At 43.4% G+C, this 21,570-nt stretch overlaps 2 protein-coding genes across 6 annotated transcripts in view; one reads left to right on the top strand and one right to left on the bottom strand.

The window, feature by feature from the left end:
• The window catches only part of LOC115109359 (copine-2-like), a 37,923-nt gene extending 28,633 nt beyond the window's left edge, over positions 1-9,290 (top strand). Inside the window, exons 15-16 of the mRNA XM_029634168.2 lie at positions 8,070-8,306; positions 8,774-9,290. Coding sequence (XP_029490028.1) covers positions 8,070-8,306; positions 8,774-8,881 — 345 coding nt within the window. The 3' untranslated portion in view covers positions 8,882-9,290. The remainder of the gene's footprint in view (positions 1-8,069; positions 8,307-8,773) is intronic.
• A 260-nt stretch (positions 9,291-9,550) lies between these two features.
• Positions 9,551-21,543, bottom strand: LOC115109362 (PSME3-interacting protein-like). 5 transcript variants are annotated; one of them, XM_029634171.2, is made up of 9 exons: positions 21,107-21,202; positions 19,997-20,050; positions 19,681-19,814; positions 19,439-19,537; positions 16,182-16,303; positions 13,343-13,476; positions 10,523-10,596; positions 10,230-10,385; positions 9,551-9,957 (listed from the first exon to the last, which is right to left on the bottom strand). In XM_029634171.2, exons 3-9 carry the CDS (start codon positions 19,805-19,807, stop codon positions 9,953-9,955), a joined length of 717 nt encoding a protein of 238 aa, XP_029490031.1. In that variant the 5' UTR covers positions 19,808-19,814; positions 19,997-20,050; positions 21,107-21,202; the 3' UTR covers positions 9,551-9,952. The 5 variants fall into 5 exon arrangements, with proteins under 5 accessions (XP_029490031.1, XP_064865799.1, XP_064865798.1 ...); XM_065009727.1 differs by lacking the exon at positions 16,182-16,303 and adding an exon at positions 20,472-20,614 and having other exon boundaries at positions 13,343-13,484; positions 21,107-21,196; XM_065009726.1 differs by lacking the exons at positions 16,182-16,303; positions 21,107-21,202 and adding an exon at positions 21,454-21,543 and having other exon boundaries at positions 13,343-13,484.
• Between the last annotated feature and the right edge of the window lie 27 nt (positions 21,544-21,570).

Genomic DNA, 21,570 nt, shown 5'->3' with positions numbered 1-21,570 from the left:
CCACCCTGGCATGCATGTAAAGCTCACCATCATTGGACTCTGGAGCAGTGGAAACGCGTTATCTGGAGGGATGAATCACGCTTCACCATCTGGCAGTCCGACAGACAAATCTGGGTTTGGCGGATGCCAGGAGAACACTATCTGCCCCAATGCATAGTGCCAACTGTAAAGTTTGGTGGTGGAGGAATAATGGTCTGGGGCTGTTTTCCATGGTTTGGGCTAGACCCCTTAGTTCCAGTGACGGGAAACATTAACACTACAGCATGAAATGACATTCTAGACTATTCTGTGCTTCCAACTTTGGGGAAATAGTTTGGGGAATGCCCTTTCCTGTTTCAGCATGACAATACCCCTGTGCACAAAGCGAGGTCCATACAGAAATGGTTTGTCGAGATCAGTGTGCCTAATCGCCCAACATCAGTGCCCAACCTCACTAATGCTCTTGTGGCTGAATGGAAGCAAGTCCCCGCAGAAATGGTCCAACATCTAGTGATAGCCTTCCTAGAAGAGTGGACTCTGTTATAGCAGCAAAGAGGGGACCAACTCCATATTTAATCCCATGATTTTGGAATGAGATGTTCGACGAGCAGGTGTCCACATACTTTTGGTCATGTAGTGTATCTCCATGGAATATTACATCATTTATGCAGCAGCATACAAGACAGAGGCCTATTTTTAGACTCCTCGTTGTTGTGCTTCGCTCACTCGAACAGAAAGGTGGTGCAGTGGTCCTTCTTGTGGGCAAACTTTGACATCAAACTTTGTTATCAAAATCTGGCATTCTCTGGATTTATGGTTGAATCATGATGTCAGGGATCCTCAGGTTGGAAAGTCGGAGCTCTAGAAGAGACCCGAGTTCCTGACTTGGAATTCCGAGTTGGATGACCATTCAAAACGTATTTTCCCAGTTGTCTTGAACGCACTGATGTCGGAAATGTCTAATTTCTGAGTTTCCAGTTGTTTTGAACTCAGCATGAGTCATGCTGGATTAACAGCATAGCCACTGTATTCAACCTTTTCTGGCCCATGGTGTTCCGTGAGGATGTTTATCCATTTAAGCTTGGAAAAGTGACCCTTTCACACAGACGTTTTAAATCCTTAAACCCAGACTTGGATTCCCGACTTGTTGTATAATGTTTATGTCCAATAGCCAATGAGCACCGATACGTTTTATCTACAGTTTCTCTTCATATGACAAGGACTGAAAAGGATTTGCCAGTAGATTGTCAACATGATTCATGGTGATGACTGCTTGTTTAGCTAGCTAGCTAAGATTTTGAAAGTATGATGTTGACATTATCAGTCCAATCAAATCTATGGTAGATATAGAATGATTTGATGTCATTTTATCTGTGGCCAATGACCTTGAGCCTTCCTGGATGGGCGCTTCTAATGTAAATCTGTGGCTGCACCCAAGGGGGCTTGAACTGCCTAGCTCTACTTGAAGATTCTGTGGCGACGTAGTGTCCCCATGAGTGACAGAACACTGAGACAATCCCGGCGCAACTAGAGAAAATTACCAACGTCTAAGCGCTGTGCTTTTGCTGGCTGCCCCTCCACTACTGAAAGCACTGTTCTAGGCTGAAACAGCTGCATTTTACTCAAGAGACCATGTTTGTATGCAGCTTTATTAACTCAAGAATGATAAAAAAAAATGTTTTACATTGTTTGAAAACTGGTATGTAGCACAAATGAATGCCAAAATAAAATGCAAAATAGGCCAATTATTACAAATAAATAAATGCTAAACAGGTAGGGCTCGAAACCTGAATGACAGGTCACCACTGGGTAGGAGAGACTCATTGGGAGGAGGGGACTAAAGAATACCCAGAAGTTCTGACTGAATGCACATTTGAGCGCCCCAGGACTGTCCATTTACTTTGTAAAGCAATCCAAGCAATGTTCGCATTGCCTGTTCGTCCATGGAGCTGCCAGTGACTGAGGCACAGAGTATTAAGTAACTGAACGGCTTGTTTTGAACAATATATTTTTTTAACAGGAAAATGTACACTTTTACTGCACTTTTATGAGCATTTAAAACATAATCCATGAATTATATAATATTTTTAAATACAAAAAAATACCACCCCTAATGCCCTAACGGGTGGGGTACCACCCCTAACGCCCTAACGGGTGGGGTACCACCCCTAACGCCCTAACGGGTGGGGTACCACCCCTGGTACCACCCCTAACGCCCTAACGGGTGGGGTACCACCCCTAACGCCCTAACGGGTGGGGTACCACCCCTAACGCCCTAACGGGTGGGGTACCACCCCTAACGCCCTAACGGGTGGGGTACCACCCCTAACGCCCTAACGGGTGGGGTACCACCCCTAACGCCCTAACGGGTGGGGTACCACCCCTAATGCCCTAACGGGTGGGCCACCGCTGATGGTTCCATTAGGCCTTTGAATTATTTTTTAAATCAGCATGAAATAGATTGAGCAATAAAAGCTCTACTCATGGGTCTTCTTAAATTAAACTTGTTTCCACAGTATGTGTGGAGCACAATACCACAGAGGAGGAGGAACTCCCTCAAACTGTTATTCCATTGGCTGGGATCTGCACACAGCTGTTGCAAGAGCTCATTTTTCACTGGCTGTCCAAAATCGAATTAAAGTTTATTGGTCGCGTACACAAATTTGCAGATGTTATCGCAGGTGCAGTGAAATACTTGTGTTTCTAGCTCCAACAGTGCATTTATACCTAGCAATACAAATAAATGCACACATAATCTAAAAAGTTAAAAGAAAGATATTAAGAAATATCAGAAGAAGCAATGTCAGACTTGAGTTTAAAAGTATTCCGAAAGTATCTGTAATCTGATTTCAATATTTTATCTTATAACGTAATGGATTACAGCCACCAGGTTTTTTGTAATCAGTTACATCAAATCAAATGTATTTGTCACATCCACATGGTTAGCAGATGTTAATGCGAGTGTAGCGAAATGCTTGTGCTTCTAGTTCCGACCATGCAGTAATATTTAACAAGTAATATAACCTAACAATTTCACAACAACTACCTTATACACACAAGTGTAAAGGGATGAAGAATATGTACATAAAAATATATGAATGCGTGATGGTACAGAACAGTATAGGCAAGATGCAGTAGATGGTATTGAGTACAGTATATACATATGAGATGAGTAATGTAGTGTACGAAAACATTATATAAAGTGACATTGTTAAAAGTGGCTTGTGATACATTACATCAAGATGGCAAGATGCAGTAGATGGTTTAGCATACAGTATATACCTATGAGATGTGCAATGTAGGGTATATAAGCATTATATAAAGTGGCTAGTGATAAATTGATTACATCAATTTTTCCATTATTAAAGTGGCTAGAGTTGAGTCAGTATGTTGGCAGCAGCCACTCAATGTTAGGGATGGCTGTTTAACAGTCTGATGGCCTTGAGATAGAAGCTGTTTTTCAGTCTCTCGGTCCCAGCTTTGATGCACCTGTACTGACCTCACCTTCTGGATGATATTGGGGTGAACAGGCAGTGGCTCGGGTGGTTGTTGTCCTTGGCCTTCCTGTGACATCGGGTGGTGTAGGTGTCCTGGAGGGCAGGTAGTTTGCACCCGGTGATTGCATTGTGCAGACCTCACTACCCTCTGGAGAGCCTTCCGGTTATGGGCGGAGCAGCTGCTGTACCAGGTGGTGATACAGCCCGACAGGATGTTCTCTCGATTGTGCATCTGTGTTTTTGGTGACAAGCAGAATTTCTTCAGCCTCCTGAGGTTGAAGAGGCGCTGCTGCGCCTTCTTCACCACGCTGTCTGTGTGGGTTCACAATTTCAGTTTGTCCGTGAGGTGTACGCCGAGGAACTTAAAACTTTCCACCCGCTCCACTACTACACATCAATGTAGATAGGGGGCTGCTCCCTCTGCTGTTTCCTGAAGTCCACGATCATCTCCTTTGTTTTGTTGACATTGAGTGTAAGGTTATTTTCCTGACACCACACTCCGAGGGCCCTCACCTCCTCCCTGTAGGCCGTCTCGTCATTGTTGGTAATCAAGCCTACCACTGTAGTGTCGTCTGCAAACTTGGTGATTGAGTTGGAGGCATGCATGGCCATGCAGCCGTGGGTGAACAGGGAGTACAGGAGAGGGCTGAGAACGCATCCTTGTGGGGACCCAGTGTTGAGGATCAGCGGGGTGGAGATGTTGTTACCTACCCACACCACCTGGGGGCGGCCCGTCAGGAAGTCCAGGACCCAGTTGCACAGGGCGTGGTCGAGACCCAGGGTCTCGAGGTTAATGACGAGTTTGGAGGGTACTATGGTGTTAAATGCTGAGCTGTAATCGATGAACAGCATTCTTACATAGGTATTCCTCTTGTCCAGATGGGTTAGGGCAGTGTGCAGTGTGATGGCGATTGCGTCATCTGTGGACCTATTGGGGCGGTAAGCAAATTGGAGTGGGTCTAGGGTGTCAGGTAGGGTGGAGGTGATATGGTCCTTGACTAGTCTCTCAAAGCATTTCAGGATGACAGAAGTGAGCGCTACAGGGCGGTAGTCATTTAGCTCAGTTACCTTAGCTTTCTTGGGAACAGGAACAATGGTGGCCCTCTTGAAGCATGTGGGAACAGCAGACTGGGATAAGGATTGATTGAATATGTCTGTAAACACACCAGTCAGCTGGTCTGCGCATGCTCTGAGGATGCAGCCGGGGATTCCGTCTGGGCCTGCAACCTTGCGAGGGTTAACACGTTTAAATGTTTTACTCACGTTGGCTACAATGAAGGAGAGCCTGCAGGTTTTGGTAGCGGGCCGTGTCAGTGGCACTGTATTGTCCTCAAAGCGAGCAAAAAAGTTATTTAATCTGTCTGGGAGCAAGGCATCGTGGTCCGCGACGGGGCTGGTTTTTCTTTTGTAGTCCGTGATTGACTGTAGACCCTGCCACATACCTCTTCATGTCTGAGCCGTTGAATTGCGACTCATCTTTGTCTCTATACTGGCGCTTAGCTTGTTTGATTGCCTTGTGGAGGGATTAGCTACACTGTTTGTATTCGGTCATGTTTCTGGTCACCTTGTCCTGATTAAAAACAGTGGTCCGTGCTTTCAGTTTTGTGCGAATGCTGCCATCAATCCATGGTTTCTGGTTGGGGAATGTTTTAATAGACGCTGTGGGTACAACATCACCGATGCACTTGCTAATATGCACTTGCTAGTAAACTCGCTCACCGAATCAGCGTATTCGTCAATGTTGTTGTTCGACGTTATGCGGAACATATCCCTGTCCACGTGATCGAAGCAATCTTGAAGCATGGAATCCGATTGGTCGGACCAGCGTTGAACAGACCTGAGCGCGGGTGCTTCCTGTTTTAGTTTCTGTCTATAGGCTGAAGGCAACAAAATGGAGTCGTGGTCAGCTTTTCCCGAAGGGATGGCGGGGGAGGGCCTTATATGCGTCGCGGAAGTTAGAATAAAAATGATCTAGGGTTTTGCCAGCCCTGGTAGCACAATCAATATGCTGATAGAATTTGGGGAGCCTTGTTTTCAGATTAGCCTTGTTAAAATCCCCAGCTACAATAAATGCAGCCCCAGGATATGTGGTTTCCAGTTTACATAGAGTCGAATGAAGTTCTTTCAAGCCCGTCGATGTGTCTGCTTGGGGAGGAATATACACAACTGTGAACTCTCTTGGTAGATAATGCGGTCGGCATTTGATTGTGAGGAATTCTAAGTCAGGTGAACAAAAGGACTTGAGTTCCTGTATGTTGTTATGATCACACCACGTCTCGTTAATCATAAGGCATACACCCCCGCCCTTCTTCTTACGAGAGAGATGCTTGTTTCTGTCGGCGCGATGCGTGAAAAAAACAGGTGGCTGTACCGACTCAGATACCGTGTCTCGAGTCAGCCATGTTTCCGTGAAACAAAGAACATTACAATCTCTGATGTCTCTCTGGAAGGCAACTCTTTCTCGGATTTCGTCTACCTCCAGAGACTGGACATTGGCTAGTAGTATACTCAGGAGTGGTGAGCGATGTGCCCGTCTACGGAGCCTGACCAGAAGACCGCTCCATCTGCCCCTTCTGCAGCATCGTTGTTTTGGGTCGCCTGCTGGGTTCTGATCCATTATCCTGGGTGGTGGACCAAACAGAGGATCCGCTTCGGAAAAGTCGTATTCCTGGTCGTAATGTTGGTGAGTTGACGTTGCTCTTATATCCAATAGTTCCTCCCGACTGTATGTAATAAAACCTACGATTTTCTGGGGTACCAATGTAAGAAATAACACAAACAAAATACTACATAGTTTCCTAGGAACGCGAAGCAAGGCGGCCATCTCTGTCGGCACCGGAGGTGTTCCACATGCAATGGATTACATGCAATCCGTTCCTCCCCAACCCTGTTTGTGCATGTTTAGTGCGATTGAGAGTGAATGTGTGCGTTTGCATTTGTGAGCACACATGCATGTGCTTCTGTATGAACTTAGTGTGTGTGAGCTTCTGTGTGTATTTTTTTTGTGTGTGTTTGCAATGTGAAAATAAGTCAGCCCCCCTTCTCTTCTTTGCCCAGTGCCCTTGATAAGTGTGAGGATGGTGGGGAGCTGTGACACATTGGCCCGCAGAGCTTGACGTCACAGCATCACATCAACCATGCCAGAAGGCCAGGAGAGTTAATCATGGTCGCCGAATGTGTGTATTCCACACTTTATGTCTCAATGTCTGTATTCCACACTTAAAGCACTTATTACCAAGCAGTAATAGAGCTTTTTTTCACAGAGAGGGATATGTTTGTGTGGTCTGTTACACTGACAAATGAATTTGCATGGCCAGAGATGGACAAAAAAACAGGGTATTTTATTAACATAGGTCTAGCCCTCCCATTTGGATGATTACCAGGACTGGAAGGGAGGCTATTTGATGTGTCAGATTGCTATGTTTCCTTTCGAGAACAGAAAGAAGCAGTGGGTTGGAAGAAAGAGAGAGACACCATTTAGGGAGGGGGGTAAAATTGTGTTTATTTTAGTTTTTGTTATGCAAGGCATGTTTGAAGTACTCTACATACATACAAGTTCTCTGTGTGAGTATGGAACGTGGGAACTGCTGAGGGTCTGTGTGTCAGTGGCTGTTTGCTGTGTTCAGAAAGTCAGCTCGAGACCCTCTCATCCTGTACAAGTGCTGCTCTCTCCGACCCTCATGGTTTGGACCTGGCCATAATAAACCCACAGGACTGAATGAAGCTCAACAGACCATTGCTTTACACTGACTCACACCGTTGACCATCACACACAGACATGATTTTACTGCTTGTGTTCTGCTTACCAGAGTATGATTAAGAAATCTGTGGATTCCTTAAGACCAGTACAGCCTTTGACATTTGTACATATGGGACTGGGTCTTTCTTGGGCTCCAGTCAGTTAATTCTCCTGGTCATGTGTGAGATCGTTCAGTGTAAATATGCTGCTGTCTGCTCTCTAACCAGCCTTACATGATGCAACACTGAGCAAATGTAAATCTCCATTCTAAATATGACAATCAGCAAACTGCAGCAGAATTAAGAACAGGAGACAGGGATTGTGTGACTATATAAATCCTTCTTCCCCCACCCTCCTCTTTTGCAGGAGTGGAATGGGATAGTATTGGAGCTCCTTCTTTCTCCTTCTCATCTTCACATGTACAACAATATCTCCGCAATGTAATGCAATCATCACTAATCTGACTGTGCTGTTCTAGGGTGTTTGGAGTTAATGTGCATAAAAAGCAATTAAAGAAATGTGTGTCTACTGAGCACTGTGCAAGTTCACAGTGAGGACACAGCTTGGACATTAATTGCATTCATTTGAATGTATTCCAGTGACACCTCCGAGGTGTGGTGGTAGCCATCATACCTACACAGTAATCCATGTGTCTAAACCGAACAGTTGAATAGATTGTGGCTAAACGTAATTTCTGTTTGAACAATTTGTCCAGTCTTTTCTGCTCTGTCCCAACGTGATTATATTCCCTTCAAGTCTCCTTCACATCATCCCCAAAGCTTAATCCCCGTTCTCTCTCCCCCCCCCCTCCCCCCCCTCTCTTCTTCTCTCTCTTTTTCTTTCTCGCCCTGCAGCAATACTTCACTCTGCTGATCATCACAGATGGGGTGATCAGTGACATGGATGAGACCCGCCACGCCATTGTTCAGGCAGCCAAGCTCCCCATGTCAATCATCATTATTGGAGTGGGCAATGCAGACTTTGCTGCCATGGAGTTCCTGGATGGGGACAGCAGCGTGTTACGCTCTTACACAGGAGAGGAAGCAGTCAGAGACATCGTGCAGTTTGTTCCCTTCAGGGACTTCCGAAATGTGAGTGTCTCATATGTTTAATACACTTAGGGGAAACAAAAGTGGTGTATAAATGAGTCTTGTTTGTATTTCCCTGTAGTCTAAAATACATTGTGGTTGACTGTTTAACGTTATGATGTCAACCTGTTGCACTATACTCAGATATAACGACAGGTTGTTGTTGCAGGACATATTAGAGATGACACATCCTGATATGGATTGACTTTGTGAGTGTAAACAGCCTTGGGAGTGGGTGATCTGTAGGCCATGTGACTTTCTCAACAGTAGGAGAGAGCACATCCTAGCTTCAGTCCATCTGCTGAAAATGAGAAATGTTTTCCATACACAGAGTATGGAGAGCCATATCTTACTTCTATCTTATCTTACCATTAACTGGATGAAAGTTGATTCTAATGCATTCTTATTGTAAAAGCACTGATATTTAGAGATCTCAATGTGACTTTTACTTTTATGTCTTGTTCTCACAGGCTCCAAAGGAAACTTTAGCCAAATCAGTATTGGCTGAGCTGCCGCAACAGGTCACACAGTACTTCAAACAGAGGAACCTGTCACCTAGCAACACAGCATCGGAGTGAAATCCCAAGGCCTTGGTTCATCATCATGCATGTTGCAAATGTCTATTCACTGTTTACAAGAAAAACACAATGAAAAAGTGCATGAAAAGGTTTTTTAATATGTATTCATCTGATTTTTTAACCTTATCTGAAAGCAAGACTTTGTGGAAGAGAAATACAGTATGTGTCAAAGAATACTACTTTGCAGTCCCCTGAAGAGAAAATGAGAAATGCAGATACTCTACCCTGAATGTAAATTTATACAATGTTCTGTTTTCAAAAGAAACTGTTTATGAAAAGTTTTTCTGTACCTTTTATGCAGTGAATTGTAATTTGTTGTACTTGTACTGTACCTTGAAGACGTTATTGATTTTATAATGTTCACCATGTATTCGTTACCACTCAGGTCAATAAACATACAGAAATGTCACTGTGCTGTGTGCTTGACTGAAACATAAGGTCGAGGCAACACAATGAATTAATTCTGCTTGAACATTTCAAAAAGTTACAGTTTGAAACAATCAGTACAACCTTATCCTGGATATGCCTGGTTAAATCAACTTTTCACTTTATCCAATTGAGAGGATTTTCTTAAGATGTGTATGCAATACCAACAAGGCTTCCTACAAAGAGCACCCTGAGGAACGTATTCCTACATTCTATTCTTATTGGTTAAAGACTGCACGTGAATGAGTACAAACAGAAATCACTTCCATTTTATTCAAACTGTATTTCATTCCATTTATCATTCATTCATTATTCAACTCGTCACACCAAATACACAAAGAAAACGCTTTACTTTCTTCTCCCCAAGCCTCGACCTTCCAATGAAGAGAAGTCCATTCAAATCCAGAATTATTTGCACTGACGCATTCAAAAATACACAAAAATAAAAGGAAAAATATTTCCACATACATTGCATCTGAGACTGCCCACAAAGCTCAGGCTTGCTTTCTTGATGTTTTCTAAGGTTTGGTATGAATGTGATGTGGCAGTCCTGTCCTTGATCCCAAGCTGTCAGTCACTGTTCCCTTGGCCAATAGCACAGCTTGCAGCCGCAGGGGGATGTCGTCAGGTTAGGCTGCCAGGGATTTAAACTGTGTGAGATGTCATATTGGGAGGAAGGGAGGGGGGGTCATATTTGGATGCACAACATCAAAACCACAATGACATTGAAGTTCATTTAAGGGGTTTTAATTATTTAGTGATTATGAAGAAAGTAAATCACAACTAATTATGCAGCTTTGGGCTGGAAAACACTTGATAGAAACGCTGCAAAATGACAGAAGAAGTGTTGGCAGACTGTGTGAATGTGTGTGTCTATCTGCAGACTCTCTCTTTATAGGTCAGATGCTCCTGTCCACGCTACCTTCGCTGTCGCTACTGGACTCAGAGTCACTGCTGCCGGAGTAGGCTCCCAGGCCCGGCAGGATGCCCACACACACGGCGGCCGATGGCAGGTGGAGGATGCCTGTCGTCTTTACTGTGGAGGTCTGCTTACCCGCATCTCCGCCCGCCTCCTGCTCTGAGAGCACAACACACTGTCAGTCACACTTACTGATACCAGTGAACACATAATGTGTGAGGCATAGGACTTTGTGTTATTACTGCATTAAGTTGTGACATTATGAGTAGCCGTGATACGAGATGCTTCCAGCCCACCTGTCTGGCCCCCATTCCATGCTGCAGACTCCTCAACCTTCTGTTTCTTGCTATTGTCTGAGGACTGTGAGGAGCTGCAGGAGAGAGAAAGGTAAGACAAGGCACAGAAACCTACAGATCAATTCACTGTTTTCCATAATGAAAGTCATCATGAAACTCCACCACTCCCCCATAATTGTGACCTCCTCTAACACAGGTATTCCCAAACTAGGGTATGCGCAATTCCGTCTGGGGTACACAAAAATGTAAAAAGAAAATCTATTTATATTTTCTAACGGGGCTACACATTTGGGTGAGTTTTTCCCCCCTTCCCCCTCGCCTCATTTCTCTGCCAAAAATAAAATGAAACCATCCAGTGTTCAGCGAAATATCAATGTCAATTACAGGTAGTCAAATAATGAACCGTTACTCTCGTGGGAATTCCACGACTGGCCCGTGTGTAGCCAAACGTAGCTGCTGTTCATTCCGTTTGCTCTAAAAAAGTAAGGCCCGCGTCCATAGAGACACATACCAACTCTACTGGGGCGGCAGGTAGCCTAGTGGTTACAGCGTTAGACTTGTAACCGAAAGGTTGCACGATCGAATCCCCGAGCAGACAAGGTAAAAATCTGTCATTCTGCCTCTGAACAAGGCAGTTAACCCACTGTTCCTAGGCAGTCATTGAAAATAAGAATTTGTTCTTAACTGGACTTGCCTAGTTAAATAAAGGTTTAAAAAAATATTACAAAAATTAAATACTGGTAGTCCTTTTACTACCAGCAGTACGACACCTGCACCTGTCGACGACACAAGTTGTTCTGCTTCTACGAGCACATCCAATGCTAGCATCAGTAATTCTACATTTGTTGTCAGCCCAGCTAGCATGGACACTGACAGATATGAATCTGATGCAGCCGAAGAGCTACTGCCTCCTTACCCAGGAAAGCACTGAACAAAAGACAGGGACGTTGAACCATCGAAGAGGCTCTAATATGAGGAGAAATACATTGATATGGGGTTCAATTATATTGAGAGTAGTGCCTTTCTTCAGCCACGGTGTGTTATATGTGCAAAAGTACTATCTCACAACTCAATGAAACCTTCACTCTTACGCAGACATTTAGAAACATGCCCATTTGAAAAATAAGACGTTTTTGAGTAGTAAGACATGAATAAAAGCAACAGATACCATTAATAAGAAGGGGCTAGAAGAGTCTTACATGGTGAGCTACCGAGTGGCTAGGACAGGCAAGCCCCATACGATTGTGGAGGACTTAATTCTTCCTGCCGCCGCAAATATGGCTGGGACAATGTTGGGGAAAAAGGTTAAAAAAAAATATACAGACAATGTCTCCACCAAACAAAACCGTTTCACGATGCATCAGTGACATGGCAGGAGATGTTTTGAAACAATTACTGCTTTGCATACAAGCCATTTGACATCAAATGGACTTTGGTGGTCAAGATGTATTGGTATCTGTACCGATGGCGCAAAAGCCACGACAGGGAGACATAGTGGAGTGGTAACGCGCGTGCAAGCAGTTGCTCCCGACACCACATGGGTACACTGCAGCATCCACCGAGAGGCTCTTGCTGCCAAAGGAATGCCTGACAGCTTGAAAGACGTTTTGGACACTACAGTGAAAATGGTTAACTGTTAAAGCGAGGCCACTGAACTCTCTTGTATTTTCTGCATTATGCAATGATGTGGGCAGCGACCATGTAACACTTTTACAACATACAGAAGTGCGCTGGTTATCAAGGGGTAAAGTATTGACACTTTTTTTTAATTGAGAGACGAGCTTAAAAGTTCTTTACTGACCATGATGATGAGTTTCTCACCTGACTGGCCTGTCTGGGTGATGTTTTTTCTCACCAGAATGATCTGAATCTAGAATTACAGGGACTCTCCGCAACTATAGTCAATGTTAGGTACAAAATTGTGGCTATGATTAAGAAGTTGGAGCTCTTCTCTGTCTGCATTAACAAGGAAAACACACAGGTCTTTCCATCATTGATTGATTTTTTTGTGTGCAAATTAACTCAAGCGTATGGACAATGTCAAATGTGATATAGCAAAGCATCGAGTGAGTTGGGTGCGCAATTCATTTCTCAAAACAGATGGCACAAACAACTGGATTCATTACCCCTTTCATGCCCTGTCTCCAGTCCACTTACCGATACCTGAACAAGAGAGCCTCATCGAAATTGCAACAAGCGATTCTGTGAACATTTTATTTAAATCAGATGCCACTGCCAGATTTCTGGATAGGGCTGCTCTCAGAGTATCCTGCCTTGGCAAATCGTGCTGTTAAGACACTAATACCGTTTGCAACCACGTACCTACTTAAGAGTGGATTCTCAGCCCTCACTAGCATGAAAACTAAATACAGGCATAGACTGTGTGTGGAAAATGATTGAAGACAGACTCCAATACAACCCAATACTGCAGAGTTATGTGCATCCTTTCATTAACCTGTGGTGAGTTATTCACAATTTTCGATGAACAAAAAGTTATATGCAAGATGGATAAATAAAGAGCAAAATTATTGATTATTATTTGTGCCCTGGTCCTATAAGCACTCTTTGTCACTTCCTGCAAGACAGGTTGTGACAAAAACTCACACTCATTCTTATGTTTAATAAATGTACCATATAGTGTGTGTGTGTGTGGCAGGCAGTGTGCTGACCCTGGTGCTAGAGGGGGTACACAGCTGGAGGTTTAATGTTTGAACTGGTATGGGACTATAAAAAGTTTGGGAACCACTGCTCTAATAGTATATTCAGATGCAGTAAAAACTGTGACCTAGGTCTAAAAGGTATTGTGGCACCTGGCCTCACCTGCGTCGCTTGACTGCCCCGGCCAACAGATGGGCCTGGGACAGGTGACTGGTCTTGACCTCAGCTGGTCTCGGTCCCACTCTCCTCTCTGGCTCCTTCCGACTCTCACTGGATGCCAGCTTTTTCAGAGCACTGTGAGATCCTGGAGTTAAGGAGGAAATGGAGAACACACAGACGTGCAGATCCTAGATGTGACAAACTGCTGATTGGAGTGATGGGGACACCAGCTGACTCACAATTAATTCACATCTCACTTGACTCAAGCAGGATACTGCCCACTGGGCTGGCACTGACTGTCAGAATGGAATTTCCAATAGGCTTGGGTGAGTGAGTACAGGAAAACAAAATGGTACACAGAGCTCTAGCCACAGTCCAGGTGTGTCCTCATAAACCCAGCCTGTTCCTTCCACTTACTAGTCTATGGGCCTCAATCACTGCCCTAGAAAAGTGACACACTTTGGAGCTAAGAAAAACCTGTGACACTGGTGGGAAAACTATCTTAGGACAAATGACTATATTACGAAAGAGGGCTTGATGGAGGTTCTCAGCGGTAGGCGCTTCAACTGCCTCCCATCAGCGTACAAGCCAGCCCTCTGTAGGATTTGGTTGCCACGACAACACATCCTCCTCCATCTGCAGACAAACCTGATTGTCAGTGGAAAGAGAGAGGCAACATGTATCTTCTTGCTTACATGTAAGCATCATGTTCTGAACATGCCCCCTGCATCATGTTACATGACAGCCTAACCGAGACAAAGGAAGGCTATCAAGTCATTGACGTTATTAGCTATGGCTGAATTTAGAATGACTCAACACAGGACCACAGCTCAGAGCAGTGCTGAGATATCTGACATGAGAGTGGCTTTGCATACATTAACATACATTCATATCAGTTAAGTGGACACGCAAAGCATACAGCACACTTTAGAATAGATGCATTAAAATCACTACAAGTCAAGAGAAAAGACCATACTTTGCTTAACAAAATGACATGCTACCAGTGTCCTTCCTGAGGAACAAACCAACAAAAATCAAGTTGCAAAGCGACTTCAACAAGAAACAGTGTCAACTTAGTGACTAATCATCTCCTCGCTGTGAGGAGGTCATGATCAAGTTCTCACTAGTCACTACCTGTCTGTCACGGTCTATGCAGGCATCTTTGAACTATAATCTTACCCATACTGTATATTGTTTGATCTAATGGTTTCTCATCATGTAGAATGTGGTTCTGTGTGTTTCAGTGTTTGAGGTGTGCTGTAAGTCATGTTTGAGAACATGAGCACTAACAAGGTGGAAGAACACCCATTCTGACCTGAAGTCTGCAGACTGACAACTCCTGGCTATCAACCTAACTAAGGTGAAAGTGGGAGTAGAGGGGTAGGACAAGCCTACATCTACTGCTATAGAGCAAAAAGCTCAACACCAAAAAACTGTGACGGAGAAAGAAACACATGGAGAGTATGAGAGTAGCTGGATCACACATACAGTGCATTTGGATAGTATTCAGACCCCCTTGACTTTTTCCACATTTTGACAAGTTACAGCCTTATTCTAAAATGGATTAAATACAAAATGTTGCTCATCAATCTACACACAAAACCCCATAATTACAAAGCCAATACAAGTTTTCAAATTTAGTTTAAAAAAAACACAAAAAAAAACAAACACCTTGACATAAGTATTCAGACCCTTTGCTATGAGACTCAAAATTGAGCTCAAGTGCATCCTGTTTCCATTGATCATCCTTGAGCTGTTCCTATAACCACCTGTGGTAAATTCAACTGATTGGACATCTTTTGGAAAGGCCCACACCTCTCTATATAAGGTCCCACAGTTGACAGTGCATGTCAGAGCAAAAATCAAGCCGTGAGGTCGAAGGAATTGTCTGTAGAGCTCTGAGACAGGATTGTGTCGAGGCACAGTTCTGGGGAAGGGTACCAAAAAAATGTCTTCAGCATTGAAGGTCCCCAAGAACACAGTGGCCTCCATTATTCTTTTTATTTCATCTTTATTTAACCAGGTAGGCTAGTTGAGAACAAGTTCTCATTTGCAACTGCGACCTGGCCAAGCTAAAGCAAAGCAGTTCGACACATACAGAGTTACACATGGAATAAACAAACATACAATCAAAAATACAGTAGAAAAATCTATATACAGCATGTGCAAATGAGGTAGGATAAGAGAGGTAAGGTAATAAATAGGCCATGGTGGTGAAGTAATTACAATATAGCAATTAAACACTGGAATGGTAGGATGTACAGAAGATGAATGTGCAAGTAGAGATACTGGGGTGCAAAGGAGCAAGATAAATAAATAAATACAGTATGGGGATGAGGTAGATTGGATGGGCTAATTACAGATGAGCTATGTACAGGTGCAGTGATCTGTGAGCTGCTCTGACAGCTGGTGCGTAAAGCTAGTGAGGGAGGTAAGAGTCTCCAGCTTCAGAGATATTTGCAGTTCATTACAGTCATTGGCAGCAGAGAACTGGAAGGAGAGGCGGCCAAAAGGAGGAATTGGCTTTGGGGGTGACCAGTGAGATATACCTGCTGGAGCTCGTGCTACAGGTGGGTGCTGCTATGGTGACCAATGAGCTGAGATAAGGCGGGGCTTTACCTATCATAGACTTGTAGATGACCTGGAACCAGTGGGTTTGGCTTCCATACGAAGCCTCTGACTACATTTTCGGATCAAGCATGAATTGGCTTGTAATGTTGCCATATTGACAGAAATGTTCTACCAATAAATGACATGAAAATGGATACACTGTTTTTGCTCTGTGTGTGTGATAAAGAATTACAGTGATGGAGTGAGTATACAGCTGAAACTGAAAGGATATTCTGTACTCTTTTAGCTCATGCTGCTCCTCATCTCTGCGTTGTTTCTCCACCAGGCTCTGTTGCCTGGAGACCTCATCCAAGAAGTGAGACTCATCCTCATCCAGGCCTTTGACCATGTTCTCTGTGGTGAAAAGACATTTCTATGGAAAAAATATCTAAGCACTATAGTACCAATACAACAATACTCTCTGATCATTTCAACTTAAGTCAAGCGGAGTTGGGGAAGGGTTATGCCATATGAAAATACAAAACAAAGCTCTTTCTAGTTTCCTGAAATGGCCTTACTTAAAGAGCATACAACTTTACAAGACACATTCGGCCACAAGGGTAACTACTAATAGTAGGCTGGTCACCAGGGAAACTGAAGCGCAGGGAAGCTGCTATGCCAGGAAGCAGGTTTGAGTCATTTCCAAGACTAGATCATATTTTCCTCTTCTGATGTATTACATAGTTCCATCTGTTCACATAAACAGGTTCATAATATAAACATGTGCACATATACACACAACCAGAACATGAAATACTTTGTCCTCAACGGGTCCAGACTCTGACCCGTGTTCAAAATGCCTAAAATATTAATTTAGAAGCAGCGCCCCACTGCTGCTAAATCGTTTCCACCACTCCAATAAATGTTTATTATACATACAGTACCAGTCAAAAGTTTACACACCTACTCATTCAAGGGTTTTTCTTTAGCAGCAGACTGGGGTGGCTGGAGTCTGACAATTTTATGGGCTTTCCTCTGACACTGAATGGTACAGAGGTCCTGGATGGCAGGAATCTTGGCCCCAGTGATGTACTGGGCCACTCTACCCTCTGTAGCGCCTTGCGGTCAGAGGCCGAGCAGTTGCCATACCAGGCAGCGATGCAACCAGTCAGATGCTCTCGATGGTGCAGCTGTAGAACGTTTTAAGGATCTGAGGACCCATGCCAAATATTTTCAGTCTCCTGAGGGGGAATAGGTTTTGTCGTGCTCTCTTCGCGACTGTCTCAGTGTGCTTGGACCATGTTAGTTTGTTGGTGATGTGGACACCAAGGATCTTGAAGCTTTCAACCTGCTCCACTGCAGCGCATGCTCGGAGTATAAGTCCTGGTAATCCGTCTGGCCCTGCGGCCTTCTGAATGTTGATCTGTTTAAGGGTCTTACTCACATCGGCTATGGAGAGTGTGATCACACAGTCATTCGGAACAGCTGATGCTCTCATGCATGTTTCAGTGTTACTTGCCTCGAAGCGAGCATGGAAGTAATTTAACTCGTCTGGTAGGCTTGTGTCAATGGGCAGCTCATGGCTGTGCTTCCCTTTGTAGTCTAATAGTTTGCAAGCCCTGCCATGTCCGACAATGGCATAGCGGGATTTCTTATAAGCTTCCGAGTCCTGCTCCTTGAAAGTGGCAGCTCTACCCTTTAGCTCTGTGCGGATGTTGCCTGTAATCCATGGCTTCTGGTTGGGGTATGTACTGTTGGATTCTGGATTAAACTTGGAACATTGTTATACTCAGAAGTATAGGAACATTACTTACAAAAGAGACATGAGGGGTGCCATAATGAAGCTTGGGAGGGGCTGAGTGCAGGGAACACGATCACATGTGGCAGTACTGGTAAGGGGAGAAACCGTTTAAGGCTCATATCACTTAGCTCCCTGCCTAGCAATAATGATGCAATGCTTACGGATAAGGAGGAGACTCCACCCAAAGTGGGGTATGAATACTACCACGGTGGAAGCCATGTCTGTGTCTGAATTACAGCTGTATCGACCCTTTGGGAAGAATTAAACTTGGTTAAGCTTCTCTAGTGTCCGTGAGTTATTTACTCTGAAAATTAGAACCTAACAGTACGTACAGTCACTGTGAGGACAACGTCATTGAGGCACTTATTGATGAAGCCAGTAACTGATGTGGTGTACTCCTCAATGCCATCTGAAGAATCCCGGAACATATTCCAATCTGTTCTAGCAAAACAGTCCTGTAGCTTAGCATCTGCTTCATCTGACCACTTTCTTATTGACCGAGTCGCTGGTGCGTCCTGCTTTAATTTTTGCTTGTAAGCAGGAATCAGGAGGATAGAATTATGGTAAGATTTGCGAAATGGAGGGTGTGGGAGAGCTTTGTATGCATCTCTGTAAGTGGAGTAAAGGTGGCCTAGAGTTTTTTTCCCCTCTGGTTGCACAGTTAACATGCTGGTAGAAATGAGCTAAAACTGAATTAAGTTTCCCTCCATTAAAGTACCCGGCCACTAGGAGTGCCACCTCTGGATGAGCGTTTTCCTGTTTGCTTATGGCTGTATACAGCTCATTGAGTGCGGTCTTAGTGCCAGCATCGGTTTGTGGTGGTTAATATACAGCTACGAAGAATATATATAAACTCTCTTGGTAAATAGTGTGGTCTACAGCTTATCATGAGATACTCTACCTCAGGCGAGCAAAACTTTGAGAATTCCTTAGATTTCGTGCACCAGCTGTTGTTTACAAATATACATAGATCTTCACCCCTTGTCTTATCAGAGGCCGCTGTTCTATCCTGTCGAAAAAGCATAAAACCCGCCAGCTGCATGTTATTCAAGTCGTCGTTCAGCAACTGAGATATTACAGTTTGTAGTGTCCCGTTGGTAGGATATACTTGATTGTAGTTTGTCTATTTTATTTCCATTGATTGTACGTTGGCTAATAGGACCGATGGTAGAGGCAGATTACACGCTCAACATCGGATCCTTACAAGGCACCCAGACCTTCGTCCCCGATATCGCTATCTCTTTCTTCTGTGAATGATGGGCATTATTGGGCGACTGAAGTACATCATTCCCGTTCGACTCGTAAACAAAAAAAGTATTCCTCCAGTACGGGGTGAGTAAACGCTGTTTTCAGAAGCTCTTTTCAGTCATAAGACACGGTGGCAGAAACATTATGTACAAAATAAGTTACAAATAAATGCGAAAAAACACACAATAGCACAATTGGTTCGGGGATTGTAAAAATGGCAGCCATCTCCTCCGGCACCATTAAGACATCAAAACTATGAAATAACACATATGGAATCATGTAGTAAATAAAAAAGTGTTAAACAAATCAAATATAGTTTATATTTGAGATTCTTCAAAGTAGCTACCCTTGCGCTTACGACAGCTGTGCACACTCTTGGCATTCACTCAATCCCCCCATTCCATAGATGCCAGTTTAATCTGAGAAAGCCAATGTGACATCCCAGAATGTGATAGGAACAAAAGTGGAGAAGGACAAAGAAACGAGAGAGGAACCCTTACTGAATTTAAACTGCTCATCATACTCCTCCTGCTTCTTGTCCTTCTGCTCCTGTAGCTGCTCAAAGAGTGAACGCCCATCATACTCTTCCTCAGGAGCCTCTGTATCAGGGAGACATCACAAACACACAGAAACAAGAGGCATGCAGATGTTTAGAAGAGACAAGTGCACAGGCATGATGTAAGATATTGCTTGTCTGTGTGCATGTTTTGCGGAAGAGAGGAGTTAATGGCAGATGGCTTACCCTCTGGGTCCTCTGGCTTCCTAACTTTTTCCCATTCCTCCTGGATTTGCTTCCTCTTCTCCTCGATCACAGTCTCTGACACAAATTTCCGACTGAGGTCTACGCCCCCGGCCGCTGGCACTGCCATCTCCCTCCTTGAAAAGTAAAGGTGCATGCACAAATCTGAGCTTTAACAGCAGCAAGTAGCATCCACAATAGACTAACCAATTTTTTTTTTTTTTACAAATCTATACTAAGAAATAGTTTCTATCATTGATCAAAGTGGGTTTTTTTTATCCAGCAAAATAGAGGTATACAGTGGAGATTGAGAACTTACTTTATTTGTCTCAACTCAACCAAGTAGACAACAGACACCAAGTCAAGAAATCATCTGTTGAATAGAAAATAACTCAGAGTGATGTGTTGAAAAATGTAAAGCATATGAATGCAAAGGAAAAGGGAGACATGAAGGAAGTCAGATTAACAATTAGAGTATAAGAGTCTAAAAAAATGCTACACACAACACTCTACATGGTTGGTTAGAGTATAAACCTTGTAAAAAATTAAGTAAAAACATTGCAGCCTGTTGACAATGGATAAGGCTATGCCTCCCTCTAGTGGTCGATTCAATAAATGTGTTTGTAGCAAGTGTAATTAAATAGCGGTCTACTATCAAATTATATTTTAGCTAGCTTTTACCAATCATACAACATCAAACAAATGACTGAAGTATGGGTTGTTTTTATTATGGTTGATAGTCATTCTATTTTTGTAACTTGCGTTTCCAAATAAGTATCTCGGTATAACATTACCTACTAAACAAGTCGTTCCCTGGGGTACTTGGCCTATCCATAGGGGTGGTACTGGAGAATACTTATGTCATGAGACCATAGGTTTACTGGTAAAATACACGGGGGGAGGGGTACTTCAGGGGTACTCCGGGCAGATCAAAATTCTGTGGGTGGTAGAGTAACCGTTAGGCCTAAATTGATACATAATGGCTAGGTTTTCTATATCCTAACTGGTCACTCAATAATTATTACTGGCTCAAATCAAGATAATTGATTAGCTAACCAATTAGAAACGAAACACGAAGACATTACACGTTAGCTAACATATGGGACACATTGACAGACACTGATAACAGAAAAAACAGCGAGAAAAAAAACATTGTTGTGTAGCTAGAGAGCTTTCTAGTAGCCGACTCCAAACATACTAGCTACATTTTAAACCGCTGTGCCAACACCATTAGCTAAACTAGCCAGCACGAAACACCGTGATAAATCGTGGCAATACCGCTTCGATCATGTCCTAACAAAACCTCATGAGGTTCGAAAATGATTGAAATAGTTTAACTTAACCAATGATGTTACATTATGTCATTTCTTTTTAACGTAATAGTTAGTACAAAAACAACAACATAGCTAGCTGGCTATGTTAATTTTACCTAATCCACGGAGCCTCGTCGTGTCACAGTAAATATGCTCCGCGCATACTATAGTTTGTGAAGGACCAAGGGCGATAGTTTAATCCGATCTTCGATGGGCTGAATAATTGTAGCAATATATGATAATACATACTTATATAGTGTCCAAAATAGTGTAACTCCAACGAACCATTATTTTAACTGCAGTATACATTTTCAGAGTAAAATAACTACCGGTATGCTGATAAAACAACTGAAGGCTGTGGTTGAATGGACGCACATACTTTATTGTCATTTAGGCTACCTGTAAAACAATATCGTTTCCACATACAATATTACACATTCTAAATTATAAAACCGTAATTTACTGGTTGTAGAAGAATGCTGGATGTCGTGTTGAATGTTGAGAACTTCCATTGGCATTGACATCAGCACCACCCATTACATTTGAAGACAGCTGATCGTTGGGGGGTGGGGGGGTAGCT

Source organism: Oncorhynchus nerka, linkage group LG25 (assembly GCF_034236695.1).
Source record: "Oncorhynchus nerka isolate Pitt River linkage group LG25, Oner_Uvic_2.0, whole genome shotgun sequence".
Taxonomy (NCBI): domain Eukaryota; kingdom Metazoa; phylum Chordata; class Actinopteri; order Salmoniformes; family Salmonidae; genus Oncorhynchus; species Oncorhynchus nerka.
This window is presented reverse-complemented; position numbering and strand designations above follow the sequence as displayed.

Excerpts from the sequence above, each read along its gene's own strand:
- LOC115109362 (XM_029634171.2), bottom strand. The coding sequence starts at position 19,807 with ATGGCAGTGCCAGCGGCCGGGGGCGTAGACCTCAGTCGGAAATTTGTG. Across the intron at positions 16,304-19,438 it reads TGATGAGCAGTTTAAATTCA|AGAACATGGTCAAAGGCCTG; the intron begins GTAAGGGTTCCT and ends TTTTCACCACAG. Across the intron at positions 13,477-16,181 it reads ATGAGCTAAAAGAGTACAGA|AGTGCTCTGAAAAAGCTGGC; the intron begins ATATCCTTTCAG and ends CCAGGATCTCAC.